Source organism: Myotis yumanensis, unplaced genomic scaffold, assembly GCF_028538775.1.
Source record: "Myotis yumanensis isolate MYYU_CA2020_CCGP unplaced genomic scaffold, mMyoYum1.0.hap1 SCAF_5, whole genome shotgun sequence".
NCBI classification, from domain to species: Eukaryota; Metazoa; Chordata; class Mammalia; order Chiroptera; family Vespertilionidae; genus Myotis; species Myotis yumanensis.
In genome coordinates this window covers 49,319,610-49,333,213 of record NW_027223756.1, presented here as the reverse complement: position 1 = coordinate 49,333,213, position 13,604 = coordinate 49,319,610, and the positions used below count along the sequence as shown (strand labels likewise).

The following is a 13,604-nucleotide window of genomic DNA, read 5'->3' as shown; positions in this document are numbered from 1 at the left end:
CAACCTGCGACACGGCTTTCCTAACCCTGCATTTGTGTCCATTCTTGTGAGGCTCTAGCACTGCCCACCCAAACGAGTGCCCCCGCCACAAGAGTACTCGAATCAGAAATGGCTTACCTCTCTCTGGCATGGCATTCACAAAGGATCAAACACCTTGGCCTCATGAGATTACTCTTCACATGTTTGGCATCACTGCCAGAGCACACCCTTTGCCAGGAAAACTGGATGAGGGGCTTTTCAGCCTGTGGCACATACTGGGCAGCATTGCTGCCACTGCACTAGGCCACCAGCTCGGTCTCCCCTGACCTTAGGAAAACCCTTCCGAGTATCTTTATTTGCAAAAAGGTGTCATTTGGGACCCTTTTAACCTGTTGTTCAGGCTTTCATTATGTGGAAACTTCCAATAAAAAGCTTTGGAGAATCTTAATTCTTATCCTCTCAGGAGACTCCTAGGTCAACGCAAACTTGGCCACTTAGTAGCCGGCTGCCTTCCCTGATACACAGGAGGTCCTGAGCGGGGTGACCTTTGACAAGACACAAAAAGTTCCTATGAGACTCTGAGCCCAGGGTGCTGAGTTCATATTCCCTTTTTCCTTCACATTTCATTATCCGAAGGTGGTCAACCAAATACCACTGTGCAAAAAACCAGCATCAACAAATGTTAATAGCAAAATTCCAGCAGACTTTAGGTGGTTGCTCCTCCCACTAAAGTTCTAACTAAAGAATGGGTTGCCAGGTAAAATACAGGAACCCAGTTAAAGTTGACATGCAGATAAATAGCTAAAATTTTTAGTGCAGTATTTGGGGACATACTCATTCTAAACAGGGTATCTGTTGTTTCTCTGAAATTCAAACAAAACTTGGTGTTCTGTATTTTTATTTACTAAATGTGGAAACCATAAACAAACTAACCTTTCTACAGCCATATACACTTCCCATCTCCACCAGGTCACCTTGGTCTGTCACACCCCAGAAGAGGAGTAGAACTGGAATCTAAACAAGCTCAAATTCATAGCAGAAATGTCCCACTCTGGCTCTGGATTGCTGTAGGCAGACTTTTGTTATACAGAAAATGAACAGGATCATATGGTGAAAAAAACAAGGAGTATCACTTAGAGAGTTCTGCATGGATGAATCAGCAACCCCCCGCCCCCCAAATTCATGCAATCCCCACCCTGACTTCTACCCTTGGCTTGCCCACAGCAACTTCCCATTGAAATCCTCCCCACTGTGGGACAGCCTCTATTGAAGAATTACTACATTTACCAACCTAGTACCAATCTCTACGTCGGCAAAAACACAAAAAGAAAAAGAAGAAAAAGCAGGCTAAATGAATCTAGTCATATTTCATAAACCTCAATTATAAATTTTTAAGAATTTTATGCCATCCCCAATGGTCTACCTTGTTCATCAAGACAAATGCTGACAGTGAGACATCCTAGGAAAGAGTCTTCCTAGCATCGTGGCACTCTGGACCCCATTATCCAACCAAAAGGTTGGTCATCAATGCATCCTTTGGATTGATTTATGACCAAAAGGGGGATGTGTGGATGAAAGAGGCCACATGCCAACCTGACAAGCTCAGGGAAGGCCTGCATGGCGGTCTTGCAAACTCAAAGACCTAAAGTAACCACAAAGGATGGTCTGAAATTAAATTTTAACTAAAAGCAGTTGTGGTGGGTAGTCACCTCTTAGGCTGGTATCTTCACTGACAAGGTCAACCTTTACCTTAACTGAGCTTATCTGTCTTTTTGCATCTATGATAACATATCCTTGAAATGTCTGGGTAACTTGTAACTTCCCTTTTTTCTGGACCCCTTGGGGCACAACCTAATGTGCCTGGGCGCCAGGACAGATACCACAAATTCCTTCATTACCATGTTCATTGTTCCTGCACCCACCTAAGTATGTGTCTATCATTTTACTTTTTATCCAATCCCAGAGGTTTCTGGGCTTTGCTTTCTCCCACTTCCCTAATCTATCATCAATGGATTTCATGTAACACACCTACGTTCCCTCCTTTGATTGCAATGTATAAAAAATAGATGAGAAACCACCATTCTTTGGAGCATTAACCCAATCCATTGAGATACTGCTTCCCAGCAATTGTCGACTGTTTGACTCAAATAAACTCACAAAAATTCACACACACACACCAAAAAAATACCATTTTCAAGGATGTGAAACCTCATGAAGAAATAGCTAAGATAAAGTATTAATAGTTACAGTATTTGAAATTTTAACTTAAACAATGCAACTTTATGCTCCTCTCTGTTTTTGTGTGAAGGCACATGTGTCACACCCACACTAACACATCACTGCTGTTACTGATCATTGCAACCCTAAAACCAGATCTTCAGGTGTCACTCAAATGGGGAATCTCATACCATGCCTTGCTCAATGGGTATCTTTATAAAGTGGCAAAATCAGGACGTGAATTCTTCTAGAACACAGACAGCGTGTGAGCAGCGTTGACTTGCCGCCTGCCATTACTCAGGATCGTCTTGGATCACATCCCAGATGCTGGCCTTTGCCTTGATGGATGCTCTGATTCTAATGGCAGAACATAACGTCATCTCCGGCCCATTCCACTAACTCATCACCTCCATGTGTTCTTAGGTACCTGTCACAAATTGGGAAAAGTACTCAGACTTGTAGTCCCAAGACTTTATGAGTACACCAAGTCTTTTACACCACGAAAAGCCTTTCAAAAATATTCTTATGATTAAATAACAAGTAGCACTTACCACTTGTGGTAAGCTTTTCAGTTCACTACAGAATATTCTGCTGAAAATCTGGGGAAATGTAGGTATGCAGAAACTCCCAGGATTGGGACAGAGTTGGGAACAGAGAATTCATGGTTGGTGATCCATATCTAAAGCCAATATTTCACATCCCTAATCCAGATCCACTGTGCTGCAAGCACCTCCCTTCTATCGTCTGACATCCTCACCCCCAGGCAAAAGGAGCTGGGCATATAACCATCATAATTTTCATCAGCTAAGTACTGACTGCATGTTCCCAAAGCATCCAAACCACTTCCTGTTCCTGTATATGGTCCTGAACTATAACCCAATGACAACTGTCCTTTCATCCCCTTTCAGCTGCGCTCAAAGACCCTCCTCAAATTGCCATGAAATCAATTCACCATGCAGAGACTCGAGTACCAGAGGACAATGAGTTGGATAAGGATGAGAATGTGTCTGTTTTGTTGTCACTGTTTCACTACCATTTAATACAGTTCATGGCACATTTGTGCTCGAGGAACACTCAAGTGAAGAAATATACATTTGGACCCTACACACATACATTCAAGTCAAACAAATTACCATATTAACTCTAATAGTTAACTTTTATTATGCTCTTCAGCTAATCATCAAAAACTCAGAAGTCTATTCTGATATTATTAATTCTGCAGAATGTATAGTAAAAGGTTTTTTATTTTCTCTCTCCTTTATTTTCCATACTTTGCTATTCATTTAATATTTATTGAGTATTTATAATTTGTAAGAAAAGCTGTACTAGGGGCCGTGGATGCCTAAGGTTAGTGAATTTCCCAAACACACCAGTAAAGTTTCTCTCTTTCCTTTGAGCAAATGCATTAAACTACCCCTAAGAAGTCAGTCAATAATGTTTACATGGTTTTAATCTTTTCAGCTGCTAAATATTCCTAAGTCATGAAAATTAGTTTTCTACAGAAAAAGGTAATTGTTTCTATTATAAGAAATTCAAGAGATTTTAGGGGCTGACTATAAAGATATAGTTTATATCAAAGAAAGTTATATGTCTTTCATTTTGGTTGATGTTATATCTTTTGACCAAATTCCTGGACTAAAAAACAGGAATATGGTAATTAGTTTCTAGGACATATTCCCCAAATAGTTTTACATAGAGGTGCATCTGATCCTAATTACAGTTCTACCAAGTAGGTAGGTGGTATTAATAGATAACTGGGGTATGGAAACCATGATGCAGATGTATTAAATGGTTTCTCTACCATTAACAGAGAAGTAACGACACAGCCTCTTTGGAAGGGAGCCCAGTACAGTAAAATAAGAATGGATTTGAGAGTCATAAAACCTGAGTTTGAAACTGCATGATTTGGGAAAATTACTTCATATCTCTACCTACCAGCTTTTTCACTCCATAAAAAGAAAATATTAGGTTGAACCATTTGAAATTGCCAAGATACAGTCATTTTTTTTTTACCCACAAAAATGGCCATTTCATTTGGTTCTACCTTCTAAAATGTTAAATTAAAAAAAAAACTTAGCAGAGTCATTCTATGTATTAAATACTATACTCTACTTAAAGCACCTGCACGGAGCCTGCACTAGAGAAGTGCTAGGTAAATGTTAGCTCTCTGCACCCTCCCAGCGCCCAGCCTACAACCTCAGAACAATTCTCTCACTCACATCCCAGCCATTCATTTCACCACAAGTTTCCTCCAGCCCTTTTTTATATTTTAGACAAAGTAAAATACATTATCTAAATGTATTTTATAGCACATTAGCTAAAATGTTAATACATTTTGACATTTCAGAAGACAAAAAACAAACAGGATTATAATTACCACTGATTCTCCAGCTTAATTCAGCAACATACAGGTTTCCCTTTCCACTTCCAAGCAAATGTCTTCCCTTCCCCATAACGAGCACTTATAGATACTAGGAAAAGGGTCGCATCTGTCTTGAACTTACATATTCACAGTCCTGTCAACAATAACATTATAAACCAGGAGAACCCAGGTTTTCCTTGGATTGCAACTCAGCATTAGTGTAGATTGATAGCCAAGCGTTTGTTTGAAACATTTAATGAGAACTAGGAAATACTGAGGTGGTCTCTGGGTCATCCAGGAAACTGACAATTTTAGAAAAGCGGGGAAGAGTGGGGAAATAAAACAATGTAAGAAGCTGATGCAGACTGGACCAATCCAAGCCCCAAATTTTCCCAGTCACTATGTTTCTGCGGTCTCCATACCTGTACCTTTAGAGTCCTCAGGGGCACTGAATAATCCTGAGAGGGACCCTTCCTGTCTGATAAAGACACATTTTTCATCTGTGAATCCAGCTTCCAGAAGATATTTAGATCAATGAGGGGGAAAAGAGACTATCCAGCGAAATCAACCAAATGAATCCTGATGATCAATAGGGTGACAAACGTTGCAGCCATTCATGTCCATAAAAGTAATCAGGAGTCTTGAGCATTTGAAAATGTCACAGCATTTTTAAGGCTATGTACAAGAATTTCCATATGAATTCAACTAAAGCACAGACCCCATTTTTCATTTGAATTATTTTCATTCTTCTTTTAATTTTACCTCCTAACGACCATTCATTCTTAACGACCTTCTCCAGTGTAAGACTCAGAGCCATTTTATCATTGAATTAACTACCTACTGCGCGTCTCACATGTACTCCGGACTAGATCAGAGGCCAGCTAAACATTAACAAAAGCTTTTCTAATGCTGCCTGAAGGCTTTTTATTTCATCGTTTCATCTCAGTGTTTTACAAACTTGCAATGTCCTCTAACAATTCTTGCCTAATCTGTTGCCAGATCAGAGCTTGATGAAAATACAGAAAGGTGCAAAATAGAATATACACAGGCTATTTGAGCAGTGAGAAGGCCCAGACACCACTGTCCCCTTTCAAAAATGAAAAGCCTGAAAATAAAAGGCTCATCAATAATGCAAAAAACGCCAGAGAAGGGAAAAATGGGGGGTAAAAGAATGCAGACTGTTAAAACAACAAACACTAGAATGATACACACTCCAAGAAATTAGAGAGTTTAGACTCTGCACTATGACAAAAAATTAAGAAAATTATCTATGGAATAAGATGTCAGAGAGGAGATCAAATAATAGAATAAAAATGTCAAAGGAAGGGGTACAACAAAAGGGTGAAGACCACAGACAACTAAAAATAAATAAATAAATGATCCTAATAAAAATAAGTCAGACCTTGTCTCTTCTCTGTTCAAACCCAGCTGCTCTCTGTACATCCCATTCTGATACAGGCCAAACTCCTGAAATAACCTACAAGGCCCAACCTGATCTTAACCCCAGTGTTCTGACCTCAGTCCTCTATTCTTCACCTCCAGTTAAACAGGCCTCTTTGCTCTCCCTCAAATACACCAGACACAACTCACCTCAGGACCTTTGCACTTGTGGCTTACCTTGCTTAGAATGTTCTTGACGCAAGTATGTGTAAGTCTTATTTACTCATCTCCTTCAAATGTTGCCTTCTCATGGACTCATTTCCTGGCTACCCCCTTTTAAAGATAACCCTCCCTCTGGTACTCCATATACCCCCTTTTCTGGTTTACTGATACTTACTTATTTATCTGTACTATGTAGATAATTATTACTTATTCACTTTGTTTATTGTCGATGTCCTCCCACTAGAATTTAAGCTCCAGGGGAGCAGAGGTATTTGCCTAGATGTTGCTTCTTTCTATACTCTTAGTATCTGGCATAGTGCGGTCACATGGTAGAAGCTCCATAAATATAAATGTTGGATAAATGAGGGGGAAATCATCATTTACAAAGCTCTCTATAGGATCATTCAATTCTAAAACATATTAGATAAATAAGAGGAAACATGTGACCCAATAATTTATTCTCAGCTCATTCATGTATAAAAGCAACAAGACAACAGGATGGATAGATCCTATCTGATCTCAGAAAACACAGCACCCATGACCATGTTTTGCAAACTTAATAACAAAATTTTATCCAACTAAAATGTAGTTCAAAACATGCATGCTTAGGAATGGGGAGGCTGCTTTATGAAAAGATGAATGAAGTAAACATTAATTCCTTTTTAATTCTGGCCAAGGCAAAAAGAGGACTATTAAAGTTGCTTTAATTAAAGTTAAAAATTAAAGTTATAAAAAAGAATGTAAATGTTATAACTCTTTAAGAAAAACGATACAAAAGGAAAAGCAATGAACATAATAAACTTACTTAGTCCGTAGTCCTAGAAGATAAGAGCAGAAGTCAAAAGAAAGAGACAAGGGTCATGGAAGTAAGTGGTGCCGTGCTGCTAATCTTTCACAGTGGGAGACTGAATTTTGTTGCCAAAATCCTCTTATAAACCGTTTATAGTGGCATAAAAAAAAATAGTTAAGTCCTGTAGGAAGGCAATTTGGCAATCTAAATATGTGTGGAAATTGCTTGCACAAATGATCCTAATTTTTCCCAGCTCTGCTAATGCTCCCACGCATCTGGACTTGGCCAGATAGCTTGCTTTGGCCAATGGGATAGTAGCAAACTTGACACAAGAGACATGAAGAAATGCTTGCATGTTTCCGCTTCCTCTCATTGAGCTCTGTCTTGCCATGAGAACACACCCAGGAGAATACTCTAGGAGAAGTGCTGAGGTTATGTAGACCAGCCAAGAATTAGCTAATTCTCAGACATGTGGGAGAGCCCCACCAAGGCCACCAAGACCAACAGGACTGCCTAGGGTGTCATCTACCATTAAGCCAGGGTGTCATCTGGTGAATAATAATGAATGATGGTCTTAAATTGCTATACAAAACTAACTAATGCATGGAATTACCCTTTGAAAGCAATTCTTTTTTATTTTTTAGCATTATGGGAATTTTTTTCGGGAGTGAACTTAACTATTATTAATACAAACGTCAAGATACTACACAAAACATCCACAGGAACTTTATTCCCTTTTTTTTTTTTTACTTGTTCACAAACATTTCCTACACAATCCAACATATAACAAAGAAATGGTACATCTTTTTCTTTCATTTTGCATACAATGGAAAAACAAGTATATATATTTTACAAAGTTTAACTAATAGACACTAAGCAGGCTGACAGTTTAAATTTGTTGATAAGAAATTATCTAATGAAAAATAACCAGAATTTATTTAGCATCAGTCACTTCCATAACCAAATATTACTCCGAATTAATAAAACTTGCTATCAGGCTTGTGGTATGCATTTATACCATTACTTAATTTTTAGTACTGCTCCCCACCTTGGTTCTTCACAATTACTAACATAGGAAGCTGTTGCAAAGTAGGGGCAAGCATTTACAAAAACAAAACCTCCAGCTTATTATAAGCATGAGTGGTGTATGATGGAATTTCTTCCCAAGCAATGGACATTCAAACCATCCAGAAGTCACCAGAACTGAATTTGCAAAGATTATTTTTTTGCCTAAGTCCAAGTCCAACAGAGGAGCTGAAAATCAAACTTAGTGTTTAGTTGGGGGTAGGTTGAGGAATTCAGCCATTTGAAAAATGACCATCTTTAAAAAAAAAAATGACCCCTAAAAACAGGTTTACTAAATTTATTTTTAAAATCATAAAACGTTTCTTACAAAAGAGCATTACATTCTGCACACTGCTCTGAATAGATGCCAGGGACATATAGCCTATTATTACTTTTCTTCCCTGTCCCACCCCCCACAAATGTTACAGTGACCACAAAGCAAAGTGTTCACAATAATTACATAGGGGGAATTTTCTAACCACCAACAATGAACAAAAATTAAAATTCACTCACTCTGCTGCTGTTTCAAAATTTCGATGTTAGTTTTTGCACACCCTCCCCCCCTCCCCCCCGCCCCGCCACCCTGTTTGTAAGGAACTAAAACATTACATCTGGTGAACAGCAAAGATTTCACTACACCTTAAATGCAGAACACCTATGAAGCAGAGGAATGTTGGCTTTTTAAACAGAAGCAGATAAAAAAAAAAAGATGCAGGACTCCTTCAGTTCTTCACTAGTCTTAGAAAAACTTTCCAGAATACTGCTTCACACTATAAAAAAGAAAAAATATCTTGCATTAGAATCCTTCAACATCTGCATACTGCCTCACACTGTTCTGCAGCAAATACTGTGCATTCTGTATCTGGTCCTGGGTTCCTGTAATGGTAATGATCCGGTCTTCGGACCCTTCTAAAGGCTCATCAATTTTGATCGAAGCTCCTGACTCAACACGAATTTGTTTAAGCCTCTGACCACCTTTGCCAATTATAGATCCAGCCAAATCTTTGGGAATAGTTACTTGTGTTGTAATAATAGGTCCACCAAGATCACCATATGGGCCACGACCCCCTGCATAGGAATAATCATATCCAGAGCCACCCTGTGGTTCATAAGCCATCTGACATTCTGAAGGGCTCCACATATCTATTGCAGAGTCCCAAGTTTCATCGGCACTGAAACCAACCATGCCATCATAACCATCTCCGGGTCTTCCTCTCCTGTCATAGGCCATTAGATCCCCTCCTCTAGGTGTTGGGGGTGGAGGAAGAGGACTGCGAGCTCTGCTACCACCCCGGCCACCTCGTCCAGGAGGAGGGGGAGGAGGTCCTCGCGAGGGCTCATCACAATCTCTTCTAGATGGAGGCATTCTGTCAAAACCACCTCTTCCCCGCATGGGAAATCCCACAGGGCGGCCACGGCGGTCATCAAACATCATTGTAGGGCCACCATAATCATAAGTTTCATCATAAAAGTTGGGATCATAAGGCTGTGCACGTCCTTTGATGGGCGACTCTGATATAAGATCAAGGATGATCTTTATGCACTCTACAACCCCATCAGGTTTTCCTCCAATAGGAACGACTCTGTCAGTGGAATGAGGACAGCATTCCTGGAAAAGCTTGATTGTTGTCTGAGTGTCCTCTCGAAGTTCTTTGATTTTAGCACCTTTGACCCCAATGATCCCTCCTGCCAGCCTCTGATGAATCAACAGTCTCAATTTGCAAAGTCGCTTCCTTTATAGTGTTGGTCATTTAAGCATTCCACGGCATCAGATTCGAGCGGGAGCTGGCTGGTTGCAGTGGGTGATGGCAACTGCAGGCCCTCTTCCAAGGTAGGGATGATTTTCTTCAGAATTTCTCCAATCGTTTCAATATCAGCACTGATACTCAATATGCGCTCGGGGCCACTGCTGTCTGGGACTGAACCACTGGCATTGTAGTCTGTACACAGAGCCTTAATATTCTTGCCTCCTTTTCCAGTCACTGCCCCAGCATTCTTGCTCCGAAGCAGAATGGGTAATTCAACCATCTCATCAGTGTTCCTGGATCTTTGAAAAGCTTGTTCCTCTTCCATATCTTCTGCAGGGCATTTACCAAATTCACCGTTGGTTTCCGTGTTGGGGAAGGTTTCCTCTGGCTGTTCAGTTTCCATTTTCTTGGATTATATGGACTCACCAATCGCGCGATGTCCTTGTCCCTATGCCGCTGCGCTGCCTCAACCGGTCACAGCTACACAGAAAACGAGCACAGGGGCCCGCCGCTCTCCCCCGCCTCCCGCGCTCTCCCGAAAGCAATTCTTCCTTTAGAAATTTATATTGAAGACACCCATACCTTCTCCAAGAAAAATTATAACATTTATTTTCTTGTGGTAAACGATGTCACAAGAATATTCACTATAGCAGTTCTGCTCACAAAAATATTTATCATAGCAATGTTTGCAGTATGAAAAATACTTGGAAAATACATAAAGGATAATCAATAGGATAATCAAACCTTTTAGGCTAGAAAAAAAAGCATGCAGCAATTAAAAAGCATGACTTAGATTTATATAGTTTATAACACCACAACATGTATTACTAAGTGACAAAAATGAGATACACAGTGATATATAGCCCTTTACATTTTATCCTATTTACACAAATTAAGTTATTACTACCAGAGAGTCAGAAAGGGGTGATGATAAGAGTGACTTCCATATTTTAAATTTATAATTTTATGTAATGGTTTTGTCCTTTAAAAATAAGACTTTTAAAATTTAAGGAAATTTTTTTCTTTTCTCTTTTTTTGTTTTTTTTGTTTTTTTTGTCAATCCTCACTTGAGGATATTTTTCCATTGATTTTTCGAGAGAGTGGAAGGTAGGAGGAGAGACAGAAACATCGATTGGTTGCATCACACACACTCCTGGACCAGGGCTAGGGATGGAACCTGCCACAAGGAATGCGCCCTTGACTGGAATCAAACCGGACCCTTCTGTCCACAGGCTGATGCTCTACCCACTGAGTTAAACTGGCAAGGGTAGGAAGGACATTTCTATGGAGCCATACATTAGTCAATACCCAGCTAATGTTTAAAGCAGATCCAAGTATAAAGCAGATCCATTGGCATTGCTGCAGCTACGTACAAGTTTTGACTCAGCAAATGTTTGCCCCAGCGAGAACCCACTTCTGGGACTGAGGCTGAGGAACCATCATCACAATCTCCATAAAATTAGGTTTATTAAGTGCATCCATATTGTTTATGAGTCATAGAAAAGATGTTCATTTTCCTATCCATGTTAAAAGCTGCTTGGAGGATTGATGGAGCATTACTTAGAAAACGTTCTGGAGTTCAGATGAAGATGTGTTAGGATAAATCATTACGCATTACCATACACTTATGTTTACTTAGAGGATAAAAATCAGAACTGATTAAATGCACTGTCTCTTCCCTGATCCTTCTGTGGCAGCACCCGGACCAAAAGCTTCTGAGAGCTTGGCAGGGACCTGAGAGGAGGATGTCCCTTCTCTTGCAGATGCAATCTGGTGACAGAGCAGGAGCTGGCTACGAAGGCGGCAGCTGGCGGCAGTGCTCACAGAGGGACCAGGAAGAACTGGGGTGCAGAGCTTTATGTGAGATGCTGTGGAAACGAAGAAAAGGCCTGGGCCATAAAGGGGTACTGACCTCAAGGACTGGCTGTTGGCAATTAGGCTGCCTCTCAGTTGTATCCCATGCTGCCCCAGGCTTACTTCATGGTGCACTTTTGCTCTCTCTGCCATATTGTTCATGAGACTTCCACTTACTGCAGGGTATTCTCTTCTTTTGGTAAATATAAGTTCTGTCTGCACACTGACTAGACATGCATCATTTCAGAGCTCTATGCTGCTAGCTGAGCTCTGATGGAGGAAACAGAAATGGGGAAGGGAATGAGCCTTTTAGATTACAATCTGCTCCTCAGTAGAAAGTACTTCAAATTCCACATGTCTCTCTGTGATTGACAGAGCACTTGGAAAATCTGAAATATCACAGTGCTTGGCTTGGTATCCAAAGCAAATATTCATTTTAAATTAATGCAATTTACACAGACAACAGGGGGGTGGGGGCATAAAGGGGGGGTGGAGGTAATGGGGGATAAGGACACATATATAATACCTTAATCAATAAAGAATTTTTTAAAAATTAATGCAATTTCTCTTCTTGTTCCCAAGTTTATAGTTACAAGAGCAAACTTATCAGCTGGGAAGTTGTTTCCTACATTAGCAATTTGGGGTGAGTCAGGCGGTGATATGTGTGAGATCTGGTCTTGTGAGCTATTATATCATTGGGGTTGCAGTAGTCATGGCAATGGAAGAGGACTAGTGTGCTGTGTTGACACACTCACCTCCACCTTTCTCAGGGGCATATTGAACCCTCAGTTGGTGAGTGGGCCCTTTAACAAGAGTTTGAAAGACCACAGAGTCTGAGTAGGAAACAAAAGTCTAAAAGTGAGGTAGAAAGAATGCAGATTCTTACTGAGTACTGGCATGAGGGCTTATGAAACTGATAATGGATGTGCCAAAGTTTGCATCACATGCCATGCAGTCCTACCTCTGCATTAATTATTGGTGTTATTTTTCAAGCCATTTACTGCTCAGGTGTTTCAACATTTTTATAGGAAAAATGAATTCTAAAATCACAGCATTGGAAGCAAACTGAGGCGCAAATAGCCCAATTGTCTTCCAGAGGTTTTCTACATGATCTCAGAGTTTTCTCTCAACTACAGCTTTCTGGAATTCCATTATTCTTGTAGGAATGCAGGGAAGAACAAGAAAGTTGAAGGATAACTCGTGAGCAACCACTAGTGCTGATATCACATCTGTAGGGACCACTTCAAGCTGTCCTCAGAGGTCAGGAGGATGCTGTCAAGATCAGCAGCATGTGTCTCAGCCTCTGTACTAAGCTGTGACGGGGAGAGAAGAGAAAGGTGCCAGGCAGAGAGTTGGCAAGCAGCAGATGAGGCCATATTCTCTACACACAAGCTGCCACTCTTAGATCTTCCTTTCCCCATCTTGCTTTAAGCTTCTCTCTAATTTTCCAAACCCTGCTGCTTTTATATCCTTCGGGAAAAAAATGGTCATAATAATCCTTCAAACACCCTTATCAGGCTGGATTGAATGTACCAAGGCAAGTTCCTAAGGGGCCATTTCCAATTAGGGACAAACTCCAATAAGAAGTAAAAAGATTAAGATGGTTGATAAGAGTGAACTAACAAAGCAGGGAAAAAGGAAAGAAACACCTTTGGATCATGAAAACAAAGAAAAGTAAAATTAGGCATGGTCGATGCACCATTTCTTCTCATTATTTCTGTGAAATAATACAATTAGACAGGTGCTCAAAATTCTCTCTAGTTGAGGACTTCTACTGCTAGTTAGGATGCAAAATAATGTTCAGACTTCAATCCCATAGTTAACATACAGATACAGATATTTATCAACATGCATCAAATTACATACCTAGTACATGTACATTTTACTACATAAAAAGGATATTTCAATAAAAAACCAGTAGGCATGAACAAAGCGATGGTCATTCTTTTTTACTTCTTCTAGAGTTTCAACTTAAAGAGCATATTAA

General features: G+C 40.1%; 1 protein-coding gene and 1 long non-coding RNA gene across 2 annotated transcripts in view; one reads left to right on the top strand and one right to left on the bottom strand.

Annotated features, from left to right (window-relative positions):
- The window catches only part of LOC139010589 (uncharacterized), a 107,486-nt gene extending 95,411 nt beyond the window's left edge, over window positions 1-12,075 (top strand). The window contains exon 3 of the long non-coding RNA XR_011471543.1: window positions 11,527-12,075. This is a non-coding gene — a long non-coding RNA (uncharacterized lncRNA). The remainder of the gene's footprint in view (window positions 1-11,526) is intronic.
- Window positions 8,600-10,188, bottom strand: LOC139011719 (heterogeneous nuclear ribonucleoprotein K-like). Its single transcript, XM_070417212.1, is given in 2 exon segments — window positions 8,600-9,740; window positions 9,743-10,188. Coding segments are annotated over 2 exon segments (1,353 nt in total). The 5' UTR covers window positions 10,167-10,188; the 3' UTR covers window positions 8,600-8,811.
- Window positions 12,076-13,604: the final 1,529 nt, after the last annotated feature.